The following is a 21,819-nucleotide window of genomic DNA, read 5'->3' as shown; positions in this document are numbered from 1 at the left end:
AGCTCTTTGTTGTCGAGGAAAGCAGTGGAGGAACTATGTAATACAAGGATACAGAGAGCATCCAGACTTCTGATGTTACAGTTACACTTAGCTTGTTTAGCAAGGTATAAGTCACAGTAAGTCCACCAAGGTTCACTAAACATTTTTGCAGCACTCTGATCAGAATATAGTACTCGTTATGCAGAACAGCTGGATATTCCTATTTCACTTCTTTGCATGTTAAAGCTTCCTTGCGTACAATTCTGCAAAAATACATTGCAAACCATGCCCAGATCCATTCAGGTAGGCGCTCACCCAACGTGAACTGTGGAGAGGCACAAGGAGACAAGAGAAGAGCAGAAGAAAGGAAGGGACAGATTAAGATATATTCCATTGAAGAAAACAAATTTTCTCAAATTACCACTAAAGCAAGGCAAAACCTGCTTGAACATCAGCAACTATGCCTTAAATTCAACCCCCTGGAAGTAAATATAGTTAGCCATTTTGGAAGTAGTGCACACAGCTGGACAGTTAGGTTCTGCCAATGAATTGTGGTTTGTTCAAGTTCTCAACAGCAATACCGTCCACTTCCTTTAATTGCCGCATTTTGCCAGAATCCTTCCTGTCTCTTATTCCTTTTGGACTAGTCCCCACTTCTTCAATTCCTTCTACTTGACCTAATGCTGTGGAAAGCCACTAGGTAGGACACATGAGATGTGACCAATGTTCGTAAAATTACTTTGGAGGCCACAGTCTGCCCCCAAAATGAAAACCTAACATAAAGAGAATCTGCTTCCAGGTAGCTTAGGATAAAAATGTGGACTTTTTTTTCCTGCTATTATTCCATCCTCCCTGCCCACTCCTCCCAAAGCAGAAATATACTCAATAAATTGAAAAAAAGCTACTTCTGTTCATGGAAGACAGTGAAATGCTTGACCAGTCAGCAACACCTCAGGTGAAAAGGGATACTCTGTGCTTTTGAATAAAAAGTTGTCTCTTTCCCATTTGTGCTGCACATTTCAAGTGGGAATTGGATTCACTCTCTCATTCTAAAAATAAGCACATCTGAGCATAATTTTATAAAGCAGAATTAGTGAGAAAAATACGGCACAATGCCTTTTAAGTTTTACCATATATATTGTACTTTTTCAGAATATGAGCATAATTTTCATTCAGACTTCTAAGAAAGTAGAGAGCTTATTTACTTCTATTGACAAGCATGAAATATATATATATTTTTCATATATATTCATATATATATATATGAATTCTATTACCTGTATTGCATGCTTCCAGTAACCAGCAGTCCTTGTGGATAACCCAAGAGTTGAAATCGCATGACTTGCATATTCTTCAGCAGAAGGAAAAAAGAAAGATCTCTCCGATGCAGTGCTGCTGCATGCTACCATTTTTGTAGCAATTACAAATGGGGTTAAACTCTGAACAAAAATTCCTTTTGAGGCATACTCATAATGTAGTGCTCTACTGAAATAGTCCAAGTAGGTCTAGAAAGACAAAAGCAGAAAGACACATCTTTTCTTTCTTTTTTTTTTAAAACAATCAAGTCTTAGGGCAGAGTTTTATTGAAATTACAGAAAAGTTGTAGCACGTTCTATACATCGCTAAAAAAATAAAACCTTGGATATATAGTATAAAAATACACATTTCTGAAGCATTACCAACATTTCTATTTGTTGTATTTGTTTGCTAAAAACCTGCAACAGTACAATAACTTGCAGGACAAAGTGACTGCTTAACTCTCAGATGTGAATTTAACAATCAATCTGATAATTTCTGCTTAAAAACAATAGAGAAACATTTATTTTATCTAAAACACACACCTTACAGGGCACACTCCAAAGCTAACTATACATACTACTGTCAAAAGGACAAAATGAAGTCCCATTTTCTAAGACTTTTACAGGTGAATTTCATACTAAACTGCTCTTCCCCAGAAGCTACGTTAACTCCCGTGTGCAAAATTAATACAGATATACATGCACTTTGTATATGTATATCTGTATTACCTTGTTTAGTTCATTTTGCTTTTACAGAATAACATAAAAAAGCACAAGCCTGATAACTGGGATTGCTGGAATCAGACAGAAAAATGAGCAAGGCAGGAACACTGATACCATGCTGAAGCTAGTGCTGCGCCGCACAGCCAGCTACCCCCGAGAAAGAGCATTTTACACTCAGCTTGTGAGTGAACAGGTTTCTGCTTCCAAACGGCCTCGCAAAAGTGCCATTCCCAACGAACTGTTCTGAGAGCATCTTCTACAAATGGTTTTACACCTTTTTAGGGAAAAACATGAAAACATACCAACCATTTCAAACACCTTACACTGTTAATGCACAAAGAGACTTAGGAGACTAGAGCAGCTTGTTCCCACTTCTGTGCCAACATAACCGTCCACAGGCCAGGCTTTACACTGGATTGCTGATTTAGGATTTGGATTAATGATGCCAGCTAATGGAATAAACTTTGGTATGCTTGGTTTTGTTCTGTTCTTTTTGTTCAGGCCTTTTAATTGTTTTAGTTCAGAGTGCAGTTCTACAGACACAGTAACCAAGGGGGGAGCTACTGTGCAACAGAAACAGGAATCTTAAGCCAGTTTCCACACTGAAGAAAATCTGCAAGGAGTTTTATACCTTGGAATAAAAAGAACTTGTTTTGTTCCAGGCATAAGGAAGTACTCGCAAGGCTGCTCGGGGGTTAGGCTACAGCAGAGGGCAGCCACTGACAGGTGGGAGCAATAACCACTTGTGTTTAGAGACCGGCTTGAGAGAAGATGCTTCTACAATCTCAGTTGCTTTTGTGGATTCAGCAGCAAGTCATCCAGTGTAAATCCACATGTGCATTCATTCCAGCATCACGCAGCTGCACCATCCTGTTCATTACTGACAGGATCTCCACAGGAAATATAATTGGGGGCAGGGAAGTTCTTTTCACTTCTCCTCAAATACGATACAATGGTGTAAGAAGCCTTCTGCACCTTGGTGTTAGGTGAAGCAGTGGCTTGATTTGACCATAGCCCTCGTCACAGTGGTGGCCTGAGCATGAGTATAGCCCCCCCGCCCCCACTACCAAATACTAGTGTGTAAGTAGCTTGAGATAACGTCTGCACAGTTCAGCTGAAGAGCGAGATGAAATTCCTGACCCTTTCAATGGGTCATAGAACTACCACTTTGCTTTGCGCATCATTCCACTGAGGAAGGTTAACATTTCTGCTAGAACTACTGTTATGCCACAGTTCACACATAATCCAAATAGCACTGACTTCAGTTCAAAGCCCGGTATTGGTGAGGATAACGAGTTTACTGCATAATACATGTAACATTCACCTCCAATATTTGAACAAATCCCTAGAAAACCTTCAAGTATTTTGATATCCCTGCTGAATGTGTTTAAAAAAACCCCAAAAACCACAACCTATAATGCATCTACTTTTCAGTGCATACTATTAAACAACATACCCCAACTTACTTTAGAGGCTCCATAGATTGTCAGCATTGGTGTTGGCTGACAACAGGATGCAGAAGAAACATTCACAATTGCCCCTTTCTTCTTCTCTACCATGCCTGGCAGCACAATATGCATCATCATGTTAGCAGAAACAATATTTATGTTGATCATGTCCCACAACATATCCTCAGACAGGTTGGTAAAATAGTCCGGGTAGGAATAAAACATTCCTACATTATTCACCAAAATCCCAATTTCTCTGTCTTTCAGAGCCTCTTTAATGACTGGGTAAGGCTCACGCCCTTTGCTGAAGTCAGCTACTATGAAATCTGTTTCCACTTTATAGGTTTCAGATATGCTCCTAGATACAGCCTCCAGCTTTTCTTTGTTTCGGCTGATTAAGATGATGTTGACACCACGCTTTGCCAGTTCTTCAGCATACGCCTTCCCGATACCATCTGTGCTACCTGGAATAGAAGATAAAAAAAACAAGATAAAAAAATCAGAGCAGCCCCAGCCTTCTATTTTGACAGTTCTTTCAGTTACAGCTTTATTCCCCTCTCTGAAGATCATGTGGCACTGAATATGCTGATTGCAAGGCCACAACATTAAAGGCAACATTGTCAGTAGCAACCTTCTGCAATCCCACCTCATGGAAGTTCTATATTCTCTATGACAACAACAAAGAGCTTAAGAGTGGAACCTTAATGAAAGGCAAGGATGTCAGAGGTACATGACTTAAACCTTGTTGAAGAACTTGAGCAAATATGAAAAGCCCATAGAAAAAAAAGGATCTTGTTTGCAGCTCTGTCTATACTTGTATGTGTTCAGGGTGAACCTTGCAATTTTGGGGAAAAATTGCACTGGGATTCTTTCCCAGCAGTCAGTCAAGACACTGAGCTTGCCCATCTCCTGAAGAATTTAATTTAGCAAGGCACTGAACAGCTGTCACTGCTCAAGCAGATTAACTTGCAACCTGAGATAATACAGGCCCCAGCTTGTGACATAAAGCTCACCCAGCAATATAAACTAGCAAGTTTTACAGTACTGGCACAGTATGCCATATAAACATAAGCAAATATACTGCTTCAGTCTCTTACCAGTGACCACTGCCCATTTTCCATACTGCTTGACAAGATCAATCTCACCGCCCAGCTTTGGAATTAAATGCACCCTCAGCATGCTGTAAGTGTCAAACACAAGAGACACACACTTCCTGACTGTGTACCAAGCTCCAACTATAGCCAGGGCCTCTATGTAAAAATTGCAGGAACGACTGATCTCTCTGTACAAGAGGTAGAAACGATCCACTGCAGCCATGGTGATCACAAGCCTGGACAAAAAACAAGAGAGACAGGCAATTACAATTGCCTCTTGGGCCACATAAGCTTTTCAGAGTGAATGGATAACCTTTGCAATTCAGCACGTTACAGTCTGAGCACCATTTTGATGCAGAAAAGCCACAAGTCAGCCTGCTAAAATTTGGATGTCACCTACTATCCTCCTCACTGGTTTAGCCCTTGTTCAAGAGTTTAGCTATTAATCAATTATACTGCAACGACATCGATCAATGATACTGTAAATAAAACAATTCAAATTCAAGCAGATAAGGGAAGCTCAACATGTAAAAACTAGTTTTTGGAAGATTAAGGTCCACCTACAAAAGAGGCAGAGATAACCAGCAGGAGAGAGCTGAGCGCCTTAAAGACACAACAGGCTTTTTCAAGCGCAGAAAGCTGTACGAGAACCAGAGCAAGCTCTGAGACAGAAGAGTAATGTAGTCCCTGGCACTGTCACGAAGCACTACCCCTTCTTCCCAGCAAACGCACCACATCTACCGTGTCCTTATGGTTTGGAAAGCCTTGAACCACGGGTCAGTGCCGTGCATTAACGTCACACCGCACACCGGCTTTCCGTGGAGAGCCTGCTGCGCCTCGCAAGGTTTTCACTAGCGGATAATTCTGTAAAGCAAGCACAGAACCCAGCCGCCGCCGCCTCCTCGGCTGACTACGCACAGCCCGCCCCTCCCTCCGCGAGGCGAAGCGCACCCCGGGCCGCAGGCCTCACCCCTCCCGAGAGGGACAGCAGGCTCCGGGCGCGCCCTCGCCGGCGAGGACCCGCGGGCCCGGCCCGGCGCCTCGGCTCTTCCCTCAGCCCCGGTCCTGCCTAGCCCTGGCCGGGCCGCAGCGGAGGGAAGCCAACCCCCTAGCCGCGGCCCACGGGGAAGGACCTCACGCAGAGCCGGCGCCCCGAGGGGCTGCTACCCGCTCGACGCGCCTCGGCCGCGGGGCCCGGCCCTCCGACGACAGCGCCGCCCTCTCCTCGCCCGCCGCCACCCGCGCCACTGCGCGGGGCCGCCGGGAGCGGCCGCGGGGCCTTGTGGGCCTGCGCGCGGCGTCGCTATGGCGACGGCGGTGGCGATTGGGGCGGCTGAGGCGGTTGGGGCAGCTGCCCGCGCCTCGGGGGCCTCCGCTGGGAGCGGGATCGGGGTCGGGGTCCCGTCCCTCGCAGTTTACGTCGCCTGCTGCCTGGGAGATACTGCGGCGAGGCCAGGAACGGCCGCCGCCCCCGTGTGCCCGGACTTGGGTGGGAAGAGCCGGCCCAGCCCGGGTGCCGGGTTAGGTAAAATGGGAGTTGCAGGTTTAACGGGAGATTAGCAGCACGCTCTAGGAGACGAGTCTTGTCTAGAGCGCTCCCGGGCTGCAACAGCGAAAACTGCGGGGGGAACGTAACGGCATCCGCAGTCCTGTGAGGAGACGAAAACGCCCCGCAGGCGCCCGTCTGGCTTGCAGTGGGGCGGGGGACAGGCGCTGCACAAGAGCAGGCCGCACCTGGAAGGAGCACCACCGCCACATCCTCAGCGCGCAGGCCTCCATAGGGGAAAAAGGGACTCGCTCTGGTTGTGGGAGGCTTCGCGGTCGCAGTCCTCTCTGCTCTGAGTGAGATCTGCTGTGGGCAAGGATTAAGATAAACTCTCCCTGCCTCGTGGTATCTCCCCAGTGACTAAACCCAGGTTGTTCCATGCAGGCTTGATAATTTACTCATATGGCCTTTTTGTCTGTAACAGGTTCGTCTGCTAAAGCCTTCACACATTTTGTCTGGAAGTTGGGTTGTAAGTCAAACACCGACTTGTCTGATGCTTGGCTAAATCATATATCTTAAAATGCAATCACAAAATGGAGACTCGGACAAAGATATCAGCAGGGAGGTTACTGCACAAGTTGTGTCAGGAGACTCTGTGAACGACACTGGTAACAATGCTACCCCAACAGAAAACGAAGGCAATTCTGTCAACCAAGGTGAGCCCTTCCAGCTGGCTCACTAGGATGAATTTAGGGACCTTTAGTGAACTTAAAGCCTAGAAATCAAATCTGTTATTACTCTTCTGGATGCAATATGAGTTTATTCTTTCTCCCACTGAGGTCACTGAAAATCTTGCCATAACTGAGGCTTACTCAATTGCTATCTTATTGTGCTTTCCCCACCCCGCCCCATTTCTTTAATTTTCTTCTGCCAGGAGTGATACCTTTTCCTGTGTTGCAATCATACAGCTAGCCTGACCTCTGAATGTTTTAATTACAATCATATTTCAATGAGCTGGTACAATCATTTGTTTGCACTGTCTCTTTTTAAGTGTATGGACTACAGGTGCAACTAGAAAGTGCGGAGCAAGAATCTGAACAGAAGAGTATTGAAAATGCAATTAATCAAAGGCAGTCTAAAGACAGCTTGAATGAGTATGGCACTGGAGACACCTTCCAAAGAGTGCAAAAGGGTAAGTTTGTAGAAGAGCTAGACTAACAAGCCGTGCTTGAGGTGACTCACATACGCCATTACTGTAGTCTCTTTGCATGTCAAAGTTAACAGTCTTGTGAAACTCAAATTATTGTTAATTAAATGTAATACATAGCAGCTAAGACCATAAGAACATTGGTGACAGTATTTTATTGTCACTCTACGTTATAATAATCTTAAGACTAGAGGGTACTACCTGACTTCCAGATCTAAAAAAAAAATATGCAAATGTCAACAATTTATTTTGCTACAACTTATTTTACTACTTTGCCCTCTAAAAAAGTTAAGTTTCCTTTCATCAAAAATGTCAGCAAAAGCATTGGTTAGAACACTTCTTTTCTTGAAATGTGTACTCAAATGCTCTTCAATACTTCTCTAAAGTAATTGGCAACATGACACTTTTCCCCTGCCCACACTGTTAAACTGCAGCTTGTTTTCTTATATACAAAGTTGTTAAAACTCAAGAGAAAGCCATCAACTCTATGTCCAGAGGAGATCAACAGAATGATGAACAAAAATCAGACGGTGATCACAAATCTGTAACCAGCTCATTCAGTCAAAGGGCAGAAGAAAAGAGGGGCTGTGTAAGGTAATACAGTGTTTGTGGATGTTTTTTATCTAAATCTTGGCATCACTGAAGTCAATGGGAGTTTTGCTATTCTACATGTTAATCTTAATTCAGGAGAACTATTTTGAAGATGAACTTGAAAATAATCAATAAATCAGGAATTGGTGATATTTCCAGCAGCTGTACAGTTCTTTTTTGTAGTAGCAAATTACATTCTAACTACATGATGTAGTCTGTTTAATGGATCTGGAGAAAATTGTGCAAACTGTTTTAGGAATCATGAGTAGATTTGACCATTTCTCAGCATCAATTCAGACAATGCATTGTATTAATTCATCACAATGTAAATGTTATAGTTGTCAAGATAATTTTTAGCAGAGGAGATCCAGAGGTACTTCAGATGGTTTACAATAAGGTACAACTCCTTTGTAAGCTCTGGCTGTAATTTTGGTCCAGCCTAAGCCAGCGTGGGCTGCAATGGCTGTTCATTAATAGTTGTGAAATGGGATTATTCTCATGTTATCTCTGATTAAGCACATTGCAAGCAAATAATAAAATTAAAACCAACACTTGGTACTATTTAACAACATTGTTGAAAGTCTGGTCGTGTGGACTAGTTATGGAGTGATATGTAAAGGAACAATGAGAATTTACCCTCCGTTATTCTGCCTACTTACATGTTGGTGAAATTTCCCAGAGTTTATCTTGCTGCTAACTTTAACACAGCTGTTCTATTAGAGACAGTTACAGCCCTTTTCCAGTCAGGGGAAAGACTCACACTGAGTTATCAGGGGGTAGATTGGACTGTACTTACATAGAAAACTTCATTGTCCTGGGCTAATCATCCTGGCACACTTCAGAATTAAGTTCTTATGAAGAATGATGGCAGAGAGCAACAATTGCACATAAGATGATTAGTGTTTTGAAGGAACATGTTTTATGATCCTATAAATTGCCCGAGGATGCTAATAATTCAACTGAATGCTACTACAAATAGCACAGCGGAAAACAGCAGGATATGCAAGCAGCTAGCATACACTAATAGATCTGGTCTGACAGTACAAGAAAACAGTATATATTTAAAGATTTTGCTCAAAGTTTATAAATCTTTAAGTCCTTTGGAGATTTTTCTCAGGCACATTTGGCTTACAGGGCAGTTACAGGCTGACAGTCATATTATATATTGCTCCAGGAACTCAAATGACTAGTTGACTGTATTACAAGTTTTGTTCTTCAGCAATTTGAGATTTTTAGTGTAGTAAGTAAATAAATCTAAAAGAAAATTTATTATGAAAGATTTAACTTCACAGCCTTTACTAATTTTTTTTGTTATTTTGAAAATATCTTAATGCCAAGAAAACCTTACCGTTACAAGCTTTAGTCCTACAAATACAACCACAAATGCAAAGTTCAATTTTTTAATATGGGACTTAGAAGTAGTAAATAATTTTGGGTTATTTAAAGTCGTACTGTTGCAGTATTTCTTTAAGTGAGTGATATCTACTAGAAGTTCTGGAATTTTGTTTTACAGAATCTCATCTTCCTAAGCAGGAAGATACAGATATTTTCTGCTTTGGAATGTTTTTGCTAGGTGTCGGGTTCCCAAGTTTCTTGTCTGTTTGCTGTAATCGATTTCTGTTACTAAATCTTTGGTAGCCCTGGACACCTTGCCTCCAAAACCAGCATCCTGTCATTCTTTGCGGTCTCTGCTATGGGACTAACAACTCTGTGAAACTGTCGATCCAATGCTGTCTAGCACAGGGCTCCAGATAATGCCATCACTCCTCCCATCAGCCGCTCTTCACTGCGATCCCTTTCTGGTTTCGCAGTTTTCAGGCCACCCGTGTACTTACTTGCCACGTTGGGGTTTTGCTGTCCCGCTGACTGCTGTGTGCAGCTTTGGCCTCGTTTGGCCGCTGTTGGCTGCCCGCCCAAGTGCTTTGCCCCTGCAGCCTCTGCTGTTTCACACTGTAGCTTTCTGCCCGATTCCGCTTGCCGAGTCCTCTGCCCCTGCACTGTTCAGCTGTAGCCTACAGCTGCCCTGAGTAGCCTTCTCTTGCTTCTTGCTTGCATAAATCCCAAAAGGAGCGGAGCTGAACATTAAGCAATTACAATTGAACAGGTATTACTGATTTTCTTACTGTGGCATTCCTAGCCAATCACAGTTGTATGTTAAAACTGTCTTGAGTGCTATTTCAGAGTCGGCATTTGATTAAAACGTTAGGTTGATTCCCTACCTGCTTTCCTACTTACTCTGTGTTTTTAGCAGAAGTGGAAGAGCCTGGTAATGCGCTTCAAACAGGTAGAAGTGGAAAGCCACTAAAAAACCTACTGCTTTTTTGAGTACAGTCTTGAAAGCTGTAGCCATTTCTCATGTGTAAAAGAACTATTTATTGTGTTGCATTGAAATCTATTAAAAAAGCAAAGATTTCAGAATGTACACTGAAATACATGTTTTGTTTTGCTTCTACTTCCCATATTATTTTAGAATGACAAAAAAGATTCTGCGAGACATCTGTAAACAGCAGAAATTATACTTGACCCCGTACTTAAATGATACGCTTTACTTGCATTATAAAGGTAAGATGTGGACATGACTGTTTAGATTTATTATTCTAAGTAGCATTTTGGCAGAGAATCTATTTTATGGCTCACTGAAGTTAGGTATCTAATAATTATTTTAAATTAGAAACAATTTAATTTTATATAATAATCAAATTGTGAAACAAAATGAGTCAATATGAAGGTAGAAAATTGAGCTGGTTATAGACCAGTTATAATATAGTGGTTATAATTCACTTTGTGGAGTCATTCAAAGGCTCAATAGGAATAAAGGGAGACTTGGGGTTTTTTCCCCCCCCAAAACAGTAGCCTCTGAGAAATGTCTTAAAATACCAGTCTGGGTTGCATTCAGAGGAAAATATATGTATTTCTTCTTAAATGTGTTTGTATAAAGAAGCTGTTTTCCAGCTTTGGGGACTTTTTTAATGCCAAATAAAAACGGTCAGGAAGAAAATGAACAGTAAAGACTTGTTGCATGTTCTCAAATACTACAGAAACGGAAAAGAAGTTGCTAGAATGAACATGGATCATCCTTTTGTGATTTTCGAGAGGGTTTTTACATGGTACAGTTAGCTGGTTCAGGTTAGTGTAAGAATTGTTTTAAATCAATAGGACAGGCTAAATCTACCACCTACGTTTGGCCTTGTTTCTGCTATTTTCTCAATATGCATTATTTGAGCATCTAAAGGGCTGCACAAGATATAGACCTGAATAGATACCTGTATGTTTTTGCCCTTTATGGGCCACGTACTGTACCATTAATTCTGTGGAAATATTGGCAGCAACTTGAGTTCTCACAGGCTATTTCCGCAGAGCTGGTTTAATGAAATTTACTCATCCGAAGACTTGTTTTCAGCGAATGCAATTTCATTTTAAACCATCTTTTTCTGCAGGATTTGACCGCCTGGAGAATCTTGAAGAGTATACTGGATTGAAGTGTTTATGGCTGGAATGCAATGGCTTAACAAAAGTTGAGAATTTGGAGACTCTGACAGAGTTGCGTTGCCTCTACTTGCAACTCAATTTAATTAACAAAATTGAAAACCTTGAACCCTTACAAAAGCTGGCTTCCCTCAATATCAGTAACAACTACATTAGGACCATTGAGAATCTTTGTAAGAACTGTTGGTGCAACATGTTTTAATGAGCCTATATTCCTAAGCTTTGACTAAGCTAAGCTACTACTAGTGGCACTAGTTTCAAGGGGTTTTTTGTTCATGTTAGAATTTCGCACTGTGTCCCATACCAAAGTCCACAAAGCTTCTGTTGAAGAGTCAAACCTATGCATTTTGCAATTCAAATAGATGAGAAAACAGAAAAAACATAGTAATTACTTTCATGTGGTTTCTTAGGACAATTAAGTAGTTTTTCCTCACTTCTTAATACCATCTAAGTACTTATCTGTGTTGCAGACAGGCTGGCCATCCAGTTTTTACCATTTACTTTACAGCTATGATGTGCTTTGGCAGTTGCAGACATGATTACCAAATCTTTTATGTCTGTTAAAGGATTTATTCCACCTTCAGCAGAAAATAAAAAAGAATTCCTGTACATTATCATTTGTGTACATTGGGAGTAATTTGAAACAGAAGCTCTTGCTTTTGTGTAACTGAGTAGTTTGAAATGAATTAAAAACAACCACCATCCTAACACCAAACAACTATCTTTTCTGGGGTGAAGAAAGCAGCTTTGGAGGCCTAGCCAAAAAGAGAGAACAACAGAAAAAGCTCTCCGCAATTCAATAGAAACAATTATTTTGACAATGCAGTTTTCTACCTGCTCCAGAAAACCCTCTGTGAATCAATGAGTCTTACCTTTCCTTTCATTGTACTGTTCTCGTCTGACAGCTTGTCTGAAAGCCCTGCAGACTCTGCAGATTGCTCACAATAAGTTACAAACAGTGGAAGACATACAGCACTTGCAAGAATGCCCAAATATTTCTGTTCTCGATCTTTCCCACAACAGCCTAAGTGATCCAAATATTATAACTATTCTGGAGACCATGCCTAATTTGGTAAGTTGAATATGGCTGAGGGTTTGTATCATGTATATGGGTGAATCCCATTAAATCGTTTTCTCGTGCAGTCCAGTGCACAACAGGTATCGGTCTAAAAGAAATGTTATTAAACGTTATTTCGGTTTGTTGTTTTGGGGGTTTTCTTTGTAGATTAGCTGTAACACCCAGGATGTTTTATTCACTTCTTGTTTTTGAAATGATAAGGAAAGTGCATATCCAGATTGGGTTTTTTTGCTACTCAACTTTAAAAATTGTTTCTCTTGTTTCTCTAGCACGTGCTGAATTTGATGGGAAATGAAGTGATAAAGAAAATCACTAATTATAGAAAAACACTTATTGTTCGACTGAAACAACTAACATATTTGGATGACAGACCAGTTTTCCCAAAGGATAGGTAAGAAACAGAGACATCTTGTTTACACAGCAATAAAGCTCAAATTCTAATGATCCATTTTCTGTCCGTATTGTCATGGAAGGGAAGGAAGACTGGTATAATCTATTGAGAGTGGATGACTTTGAGTACAAGAGTGTTATACTACAGAGTTCTACATCTAACGTACCTAGAAAAAAACGGGTATTTTTTCACAAGAGAGTTAATTCTTGAACAGACTTGTTTTATGCTAAGTCTGTAGACCAAAGGCAAATCCTGATCTTGATAGAAACTAAACAGCTGCCTGGAAAAGCAGGGCCAAGATCAGCACTCCTGGCAGGTCTCTGGTGGTGTAATGGCCAGCATTTGGATAACTTTGTTTCTTTTGTTGCAGTTCCATGTGCAAGATATATCTGCAGCCCTGTTGCATAGAGATTGTCATTGCTATATGTTTTTTTTCTTTTGCAGCTATTTTATGCTGTTGCAAGCTATCTTTATTATTTTATTTATTCTTTTATAATTTCTCTTTGATTAGAAAGGTGGGCTTTTGTGTTTTCATTAGAGCCTGTGCAGAAGCTTGGGCTGTTGGAGGGCATGAAGCTGAGAAAGTGGAAAGAGAAAAATGGGAAACCAGAGAGAGAAAAAAAATCCAAGACAGCATCAATGCTTTAGCAGCAATCAGGCAAAAAGCGGAGGAAAAGAAAATACTAAAGCATGTGGAAGAAAGAGGTACAAGTGCAAAATGTGGAAGTGGAGGTGCAACAGACATCCTAGAAGGTTTGTGGTTACTGTTTTGGAAGGTATCTGTGTCTGCTTCAATTTGAATGTTTAAAATAAAGGAACAGTTCCTAAATGTTCAGAAGCAGGCTGATGCAATTTTTGGAAGATATTTATGAATCTTCTTTTCCCATAGTAAATACTTTATTAATCTTGGTGCATCTTAGATTAAGCAGAATGATGTTAAGCAATCATCACCTTTCTTACTGCTGATAAAACAACAAAAAAAAACCAAACCACTTTCTGTCCCAACATTTCGAGCTCTTGTGCTCTTCACCAGAGCAACCAGGTGCTAGTCGGGGCAGTAGTGTTTCCAGCAGGCATTCATGGGTGGAGGCAGGCAGTTACACCCATCAGCATTTCCCCCCCGATGCAGAGCAGGGCTGGCTTCCATAGGCATGCGGGCTCCAGTAAGACCCAGTGATAACCGCAGCACCAGTACCCATCCAGGCACCTCTCCTGCTGCGTTCACTAACAGTGAGAGCTTCAGCCTAGAGCCTACAGCAGTGGTAATACAGGCAGTAAGGGCAAGGTCTTTAATGATTTGCTTCACTTACTGCCCTATTTTTGCCACAAATTCTCCTGTCACATTATTCAAGGAGACATCCATTTATGACCAGCAATAGGTGTCAGCCTAACCTTTCCAGAGAAGTATGCATGTTTCAGGACAAACAGGACTGAAGCCAAGTAAGAAGGCAGTACTACAGCGCAGAGGAGTGTTTATCTACCTATCTATCTGATACGTTTTTGGGTTTCACAGGCTCAGAAATCAAACATGGTTGACTAACAAGTAAAACTTTTTCTGCAAGCAGGTAGATTGCATAAAGGAGAGGATAACTGCAGCATTTGATCCATCAAAATGATGAATCATCCAACAACTGATCCATCAAAATGCTCAAGCATATATTTAAATATGTAGTCACTTGTGAGTCTTTTCAAAGTTAACTATAGACACCAGACAATCAATGTACTGTAGTGTTTTCTCTAGTTGAGTTTTTTGCTGGGAACAGTATTTGCTAGGGAGTTGAGATGGGAAAACCCACCACGTTGCTGCAGTCCTGGGAGGACTACTGATCCATGAATAGCTGCTCAAAGTAGGAGCTTTTGATGCATATTTTAGGCCAAACTATTAAAACCATGTAGTAAAGTTCAGATCTCTAGAATGAGTACTGGTAGACTAACTCGGCACTTTTGTTTCTTCTGTAGGAGCACCTGCAAATTCAGATGACGGTGATGGAAATTCTAATACATCAGAGACTTCAAGTATATCAGAAGAGCAAAAAACTCAAGAGAAGACTGAGAAATTTAGAAATGAAAGTTTTGATGCTTGTGATGATGTGATAACACTTCTACCAAATAGGGGAGAGAACACAGATTTCACATCTGGAAATATTCCTACTAGAATTCAAGAGGATGCACAAGAATCAGACTCTTACAAACACCCAGACTTCAGCAAGGCGACAGACGGTAATGTACACAGTGAAGAATCAAACCAAACTGAGGATGCAGAGACAATGAGCCAAACTCTCAGACGTCTCTGCCGTGATTCAAACCAACTGGTTCATAGATAAGAATATCCCATTAAATTTCCACAGTGACTAGTTGAAAATCAAGTAATACTGGATAAAATATTCTCTAAATACAACACACACAAAAAATTTCTGAGGGATCAGCCTGCAACTTCTGCTACATAAAGGTGGAATTCCACTTCTCATATGCGCTAGGTTTAGGGACAGGACAGGAGACCTTATGGGCTTCCCTTGCTCCCACACAAACTGTGCAGTCTGTCTGCCAACAGAAGCTGGACATCACTCTAGAGGTGGTTTTGTGCCTTCACACATGGAAGAATGCTTTTGTAGATTTGTGGAATACATGATTGCAAAACGCAAATATTAATTTATACAATCTAAGGGAGACCAAGAAGCTGATGGAAAGACAGAGCGCTAGCTTCAGCTGTGAATTCTGCAGTGGAAGTCAGGTCCCCAGCAGTTTGGTGTTGTGGTGCTTGCTGTTGCAATATAGAAAGTCTTTTATTCAGTTTGTTCTCTGCAACTGACTGTTGTTTATTATTTAGATCTACCAGGAGAGAAAGCAGCTACTGAAAAAGTAGTGCTTCCTGGGCTGGATGAATATGCTGAAATTGAACAGATCAAACTGGAGACATCGGAGAAACTTTATCTTGATGTATGTATTGGGTTCAGATTTTGGGAAGTTCAGATTTAGGTATTTCCTGCTCCCAAATTAATTCTTGTAACATCCTGGCTAATAAAACTACATGGCCAGGCTTCTAAGAAAGGTCTACTATTAGGAAAAGTAAAAGGAAAGAAAGAAAAAAAACCCCAAAATTAAAGTTGTAAGGGTATTCATTTTCTCCACTGTAGCACATGTAAAGAATTTACCACCACTTCCAAAGTTTATTTTGTCCTTTGGCTGTAGAACACCTGAAGTTGACCTTCTATCTCTGTGATTTCTCTAGGAAAGTTAATGAGGGCTCTCATTTAAAAACCAGAAATCACAACAAAAAGAATCTAGTGGATACATGCATCCTCTTAGACAAAACTCAAATTACATACGCGGTTGAAAATGTGAACTATTGCAGAAAAGGCATAAGGAAGAAATAGCCATCCACTCATTGTAAATGTTAGCTAGCAGTATTAGATATTATAATTAATTCTTTAAATATAACTTTTAGGTGTATTTCCAAGAAAAGCAGAATGTGCATTACTCAGGTATATAATAAGCAAGTGATTGATATTTGTAATATGGTTTTCTATTATCCAAGATTTCTATCTGATGATGCAAACATTTAAACATGTTTAACTGCATTTAACCACGAGGAGGACATAGATAACCATGAAAAATACAACCTCATTGCAAAGGAGAACTATTCAATACGTCCTAATTATGAAACTGCTTCTAAACTGACAGTGTCAGATTATGGTATAATTAGCAATAACAAACTTCTGAGCTTATGATTGCCGAGAGCACTTAATATACTCTTCGATCCTTAATACTGCCACTCTTAACTAAATTCTTACTGGAATGTTTTAGAAAAGTCTCTGCTCTTAATTTCCCAGGAAAAAATTCCATCCTGTTATCACAGGGCTTGACTCACGGCTTCAGTAGAGGGCTTACTGCTGCATTGTCCTGTTTGGCTGATTTTAATAATAGGTTTAACAAGGATGGTGGAGAGAACGGGCAGCAATTTCAAGTAGATACAATATTATTTTTGTAAGCAGATCTTGCAGGGTCTGAAATAAAAGCTTTAAGAAAATAACAATACTATAGGTACCCACAATGTGATGATCTCATAGATGCAGTGTTTGTTTATCCCTTGGCGCAATATGGCACCATAGCACACTCCTTTGCACAAAACTTAACGTAGTGTAAAAGCAGCTCTTCAGCACACATGCGTGGGGTTTCTTTTGACACATAAAAAGTGTGACTATTCTACAGCAGAAGAAACAAACCCAGATCACATACTAATACACATTTCAGTGGTCTATGCTACTTCGTTCGCCAGCTGATGTTTGGAGATGGAAAAAGCTTTCGCAGCAACTTCCAATACTTACACTATCGCAGATTTTCCAGAGAGACTTAGCACTGACATAGCAGGGAATGGCTGTGAAGATGCCAATGGTGAGAAGCTCTGGAGCAGCACCGTCGTCTTTATTCATATTCTGAAGTCAGTAGATGGTCTCAGTAGTAATATAAGGGAGAAGAGTGGAGGAGGATTTGTAATGCGGTGGTTATGACATCCCTCTGTCAAGCAGAAACAAGCCCACGTTGCTGCACCTGCCTTGGCAGTGTTTGAATACATTCCATGTACCTAAAGCAGGATGACTTTTAGTAAGCGATTTTGGTTTGATCTGCAAATGCACCCTGCTGATTGGAACAGACTAACAGCTATTTCACTTCCCTATTGACGTCAAATTCCACCTACTAACATTAGTCTCAAATGCGTTTTTAATGCTATTCTTATAAAAAAAAATTACTTCACGACATGCTGCACTAGCTACAACCATATCAGGAAACAGAAATTTCCTTTGTTGATTTCAGTTCTGTAATAATCTTCACCACGAAAGACAGTACAGATTAGACGTTCTTGATGCTACCACACCAAGCAGCTTGCTACAAAATTATTAAGCTCTTAAAACATCTAAAAACAAAAGGAGAGGCTTTTACCAGTATTGACCAACACTAAAAAAAAGGCATTCACAGCAAAACTTTGTTTTATTAGATGTATTTGTGTTAACAGAGTTTACTGATAGACAGTTTCGGGTAGACTGCATATCTTGATTTGGCTCTTGCCCATAAAGATCAGTTCCAGTTGAGATTAAGCCTATTGAATAGGTAAGAAACAGCTAATAGACAGAAACCAGGTTTGCTTTTGAAATCCTGTTAATGCCTTGCTGCTTATCCTTTTTTTTCACACAGCAGAGTAGAAAATAGCATTCAGTCTGACATTAAGGTTATTGCCTTTCCCTCTGCTATTTCTGGAGACAGATGAATTTTCCTTTTCCCACATGTGCTTAACAGAAGAAGCTGTTGTCTCAGAGAGGATGGCAGTACAGGGTTCCTGGCTGTGGCTTCTTGCCTTGAAAAGCAAGATTGAAGAAGATTCCCAATGAGATAGAGGTGTCGTGTTTTATTCGTTAAGCAGCTTTTCCCACTGACTAATGATCTTGTGATTGTCCTCAGGAACTGCCTGATTTAGAAGATATAGATATAAATGAATTTCCCCCAGAAGAGGAAACCTTTGCTGGAAAGGTAAGATTTTTACTTATTCTAGTGATGAAGCTTCCCTAAACACATTTACAAGTGCTTTGCAAAATGAGGATCATCTAAGTTGTGAAGTGCTGTTTTGGGAAATGCAATCTGTTATGCATTTATGAACTAAAATGGATGTTTCAGCAGATCTTGTCTATCCACTTGTAAATTTTTTTTTTTTTATATTACTGTGTTGCAAAAAATAGGACAATGAAAACCTAAGATCAAATAATGCAACAGTTAAAGAAGATTAATTTCTTAGTAGCATGTAGTGTTTTAGTGAAGATTACTCTTAAAATACGCTTTACCAGTACTAATATACCACAAAGATAGAGCACTGAAGAGATAGCGCAAATCACCTGCGACTGAATAAAATCAGACTTCTCAATTGAAAACACAGAGAGATTGAAACTCCTCTGCTCCACTTGGGGCTAGTCAGATACAAGGCAGTTCGTGCCCACGTTAGCGTTGTGCTGTGCTCAAACTGATCTTCTAGGCAAAAGCCTAGGAACAGAAGAGAGAAAAGAAAAAAGGAAAAAAACCCACAAAGATTAAAAGCACAGCTTTGATTCTCATGCTCATGTTGACTCATACTTCCCTTGCTGGAGATGGAGGCTGATACAGTACATGTTTTTACAAGTCCCTCCAAGATAATGCAAACTTTTCCTACAGTCAGTGTAAGGCATGGAATTAGTTTGCTCTTTTGGTCACAGACTCATAACAGTGTTGCAAAAGGTCTTGGTCAACAGAGACTCCAATTAAAAGAGGATAAGGGAAGGGAACAAAGAGGATTATTGAAGGAGTACTTGTTAGCAGCTCTCGTGCTCCGAAGGGTGGTCAGTTCTTCGCTGAAGTCCGATGAAGATGTTAGTCAGGTCCCTCTGTTTGGGGGTAAAGTAGTAGGACTGATCCCACACGTTGCTGAATTGCTGAAAGAGGTCATCTTTTTATGAACTGTTAATAGTTTATGGTCAGTTCATCGCTAATGCCTGAGAAAATAGTTAACCCAAGATTGATCCACAAAGAAGCAGAGCTATGGGTGTGAAGCAGATGTTCCATACTTTTTGGGAGAACAGCACGTCAAAGCTGACAGCTGTTATGTGGATCCAAGAGATAGTTACCTATCTTTTAGCTTTTACATCTAAAGTAATACAGTTTCAATTATGTTTTTTACTTTCACAGCAGGAGTATCACCCAAAGATTGAAATAATTTCTGAAATTACAAATGACAGTGATTCTGCATTAGAGGAAAACAGTACAAGCATGTTTGAGAATTCAACAGGAGAAGTTCCAACAGCAATTTTTTCAAATGTGTGTAAGATGCATAAAGAGCGTGGAAAGGAGCACTTAAGGCCCTTTGTTGAAAGCCTCTTTACAGAGCCTGCTAATTCAGAAAGATACCTGGAGAGCAAAGATAAACAAGCAACCCCCTTGAAACCCTGGATACAAGAGGTTATCACTGAACCCAAGGATAATCTACTATTGTCACCAGTCTGGAAGCGACCAGATGACCCAAGCCTCGGGGAAGGGGACGGTAAGATTAGTGTGACATAATTAATCACAGAGAAAGAGGCAGGTGGCACATACACACTAAAATTAAGGATTTGTACAGGTCTTGTTGACATAATTTTCAATCCACTGTTAGTTCAATCACCTCTTCTTTTTATTTATGTGGGTAGCCTAATAAATTAGGAATTAAAATGTTATTTTCTCTTTTTCTACACAGGATTTCTTGCCGACTTTTATTTAAATAGTTTTAAAAAAAACTGGGCTTTACATTTCTCTTTCCCCTATTAAAGACCACCAGTGAGTTTCATTTGCCTTTCGCCTTCATGCTTTAACAGGGAATGGCAGTGAGGGAGAAATGCAGTGCCTGGCCGGGGGTGAAGGATGTCCTCACGGAGTGCAAGGTGACAAAGACAGTGAGAGTGGATTAGACTAATCACTTTCAAAAAAAGCCAGACCAAATCGGGAGCAGAGTGCCTGGCTGACTGCACGTGGTTATTCTCAAAATGCAGAGCTCAGCAAAAGGCCTGTTGGTTAAAACTGACATAACAGTTACTGTGACATAAAAACCCTCTGTGCTTCAGTCCTTTCAGTCCTGCTGTGGCCTCCAGCATCTGACCTTCAGGGCGAAGCTGTTAATTGTCTCGGCATGAAAACAGCTCATCATCCTCTATAGGCAGCAGGCAGCAAGCGCCCCGTGTTCCCACTGCCGAAGCTGCTGGATGGGCCTCAGCTCCAACCTCTTCAGGGCAGCTGGGAGTGTTTGCTGCTTTGGAAATTAAGGCACTGCTGCTTGAAGGTTAAGTTCCACTCTCTTGTGTAATTTTTTTCCCCTTGCAGCCTTCTAGAAATTACTTAGTTAAGTGTTTATATCTTAGGGTTTCAATCCATAACATAACATGTTTCCGTCATTTGAACTAAATAAAGATTCTCCTTCTAACCAAATACGCTTTTAACTTCTATCATCTCCTTACCAGTATGTGTCATATCAGATGGCCTTCAGTGACAAATGGAGATTGCTTCTTAACATGATATTTTACGATCTAATATTCATAGACATTACAATTGTTTGTGCAAAAACAGATGCAGAAATAGTGTCCATGCATGGAAGATTTGGTGCTACCTTTTAGGGTAATCTGTGATGACGCCCATACTTACATCTGCCATTTTCATCGTTTTTCAGTGTGACATGTGTCTCGGGATCTGGATTTCTGAATATATCAGAAAAATAACCATCCAGTCAGTAGTGGCAGACAGACAGCTTTCATGTAAAAAGCCAGTCAAAGGAATTCTTCTTTCATTAGCTTCTCTCCACATCACAGTGGTAGTCTTGTGCCAAAGTGAAATGGAAGATAACAGCAGTGATGCCTCAGCCTGGCTCTCTCTTCTTCCCTTCCCTATTTTTATTTTTTTTCCTTCTCCCCCTTCTGAGCTAGAGAAGAAAATTAAAGGAAGCGGCAAGTCGCTTGAGCGCAGTGCTTCCTCCGTGACACCGCAAAAGAAGAGTTGGGGGAAGCGGACAACTCTTGGCCAATTCTGCAGAAACGTTAACAGCTCTCATTTTCCTAACACAGAAGCGGCTGTGCTAGTCAGTTAAAAAAATAACGTACACTGTTTAAGCACAACATAAAAGAGTGGGCCTCATCTTCAAGGGCTGATGTTTATGACATAACAATTGCAACATCAGGAATAAGCTAGGCTTTAGGTGACCTCATGAAGGCATACCCAAGTTTGGGCAGATGTCTCTTTTTGTATTCCTATAACTCTCTAATAATTTGTTATAAACAGAATTGAACAGTTTTTGTAGATGTGCACATTTAAAGAAAAAAAAAGTTACGATGGGCATGTTGAAAAGATTTATTTCCAATTAGCTGGGCTTAGGTGCCACCTGGTGGCAAGAGAGCTGCTTCTAACTGTAACAGAAAATAACTGTAAAACCCCCCGGGAAGACAGCACAAGTGCTTTAAACTTCAGCCATTTTCCACCTTCCATGAGTAGAACCCTGTTGG

General features: G+C 40.8%; 2 protein-coding genes across 2 annotated transcripts; one reads left to right on the top strand and one right to left on the bottom strand.

Moving 5' to 3' along the window:
* Positions 1–199: 199 nt before the first annotated feature.
* Positions 200–4,778, bottom strand: HSDL1 (hydroxysteroid dehydrogenase like 1; the record flags this gene model as incomplete). Its single annotated transcript, XM_082005637.1, has 4 exons — positions 4,546–4,778; positions 3,467–3,912; positions 1,257–1,484; positions 200–304 (listed from the first exon to the last, which is right to left on the bottom strand). Exons 1-4 carry the CDS (start codon positions 4,763–4,765, stop codon positions 200–202), a joined length of 999 nt encoding a protein of 332 aa, XP_081861763.1. The 5' UTR covers positions 4,766–4,778.
* Positions 4,779–6,608: 1,830 nt separating this feature from the next.
* On the top strand, positions 6,609–20,246 carry DNAAF1 (dynein axonemal assembly factor 1; the record flags this gene model as incomplete). The annotated part of the gene is made up of 13 exons (XM_082005636.1): positions 6,609–6,744; positions 7,080–7,220; positions 7,691–7,829; positions 10,297–10,388; positions 11,264–11,485; positions 12,218–12,384; positions 12,660–12,781; positions 13,320–13,534; positions 14,741–15,001; positions 15,609–15,718; positions 18,236–18,304; positions 19,487–19,838; positions 20,149–20,246. 13 exons carry the CDS (start codon positions 6,609–6,611, stop codon positions 20,244–20,246), a joined length of 2,124 nt encoding a protein of 707 aa, XP_081861762.1.
* Positions 20,247–21,819: the final 1,573 nt, after the last annotated feature.

This window comes from Phaethon aethereus (genome assembly GCF_964289735.1).
Source record: "Phaethon aethereus genome assembly, chromosome: 13".
Classification (NCBI taxonomy): domain Eukaryota; kingdom Metazoa; phylum Chordata; class Aves; order Phaethontiformes; family Phaethontidae; genus Phaethon; species Phaethon aethereus.
The sequence above is the reverse complement of the archived record's forward strand: the minus strand, read 5'-3'. Positions and strand labels throughout refer to the sequence as shown.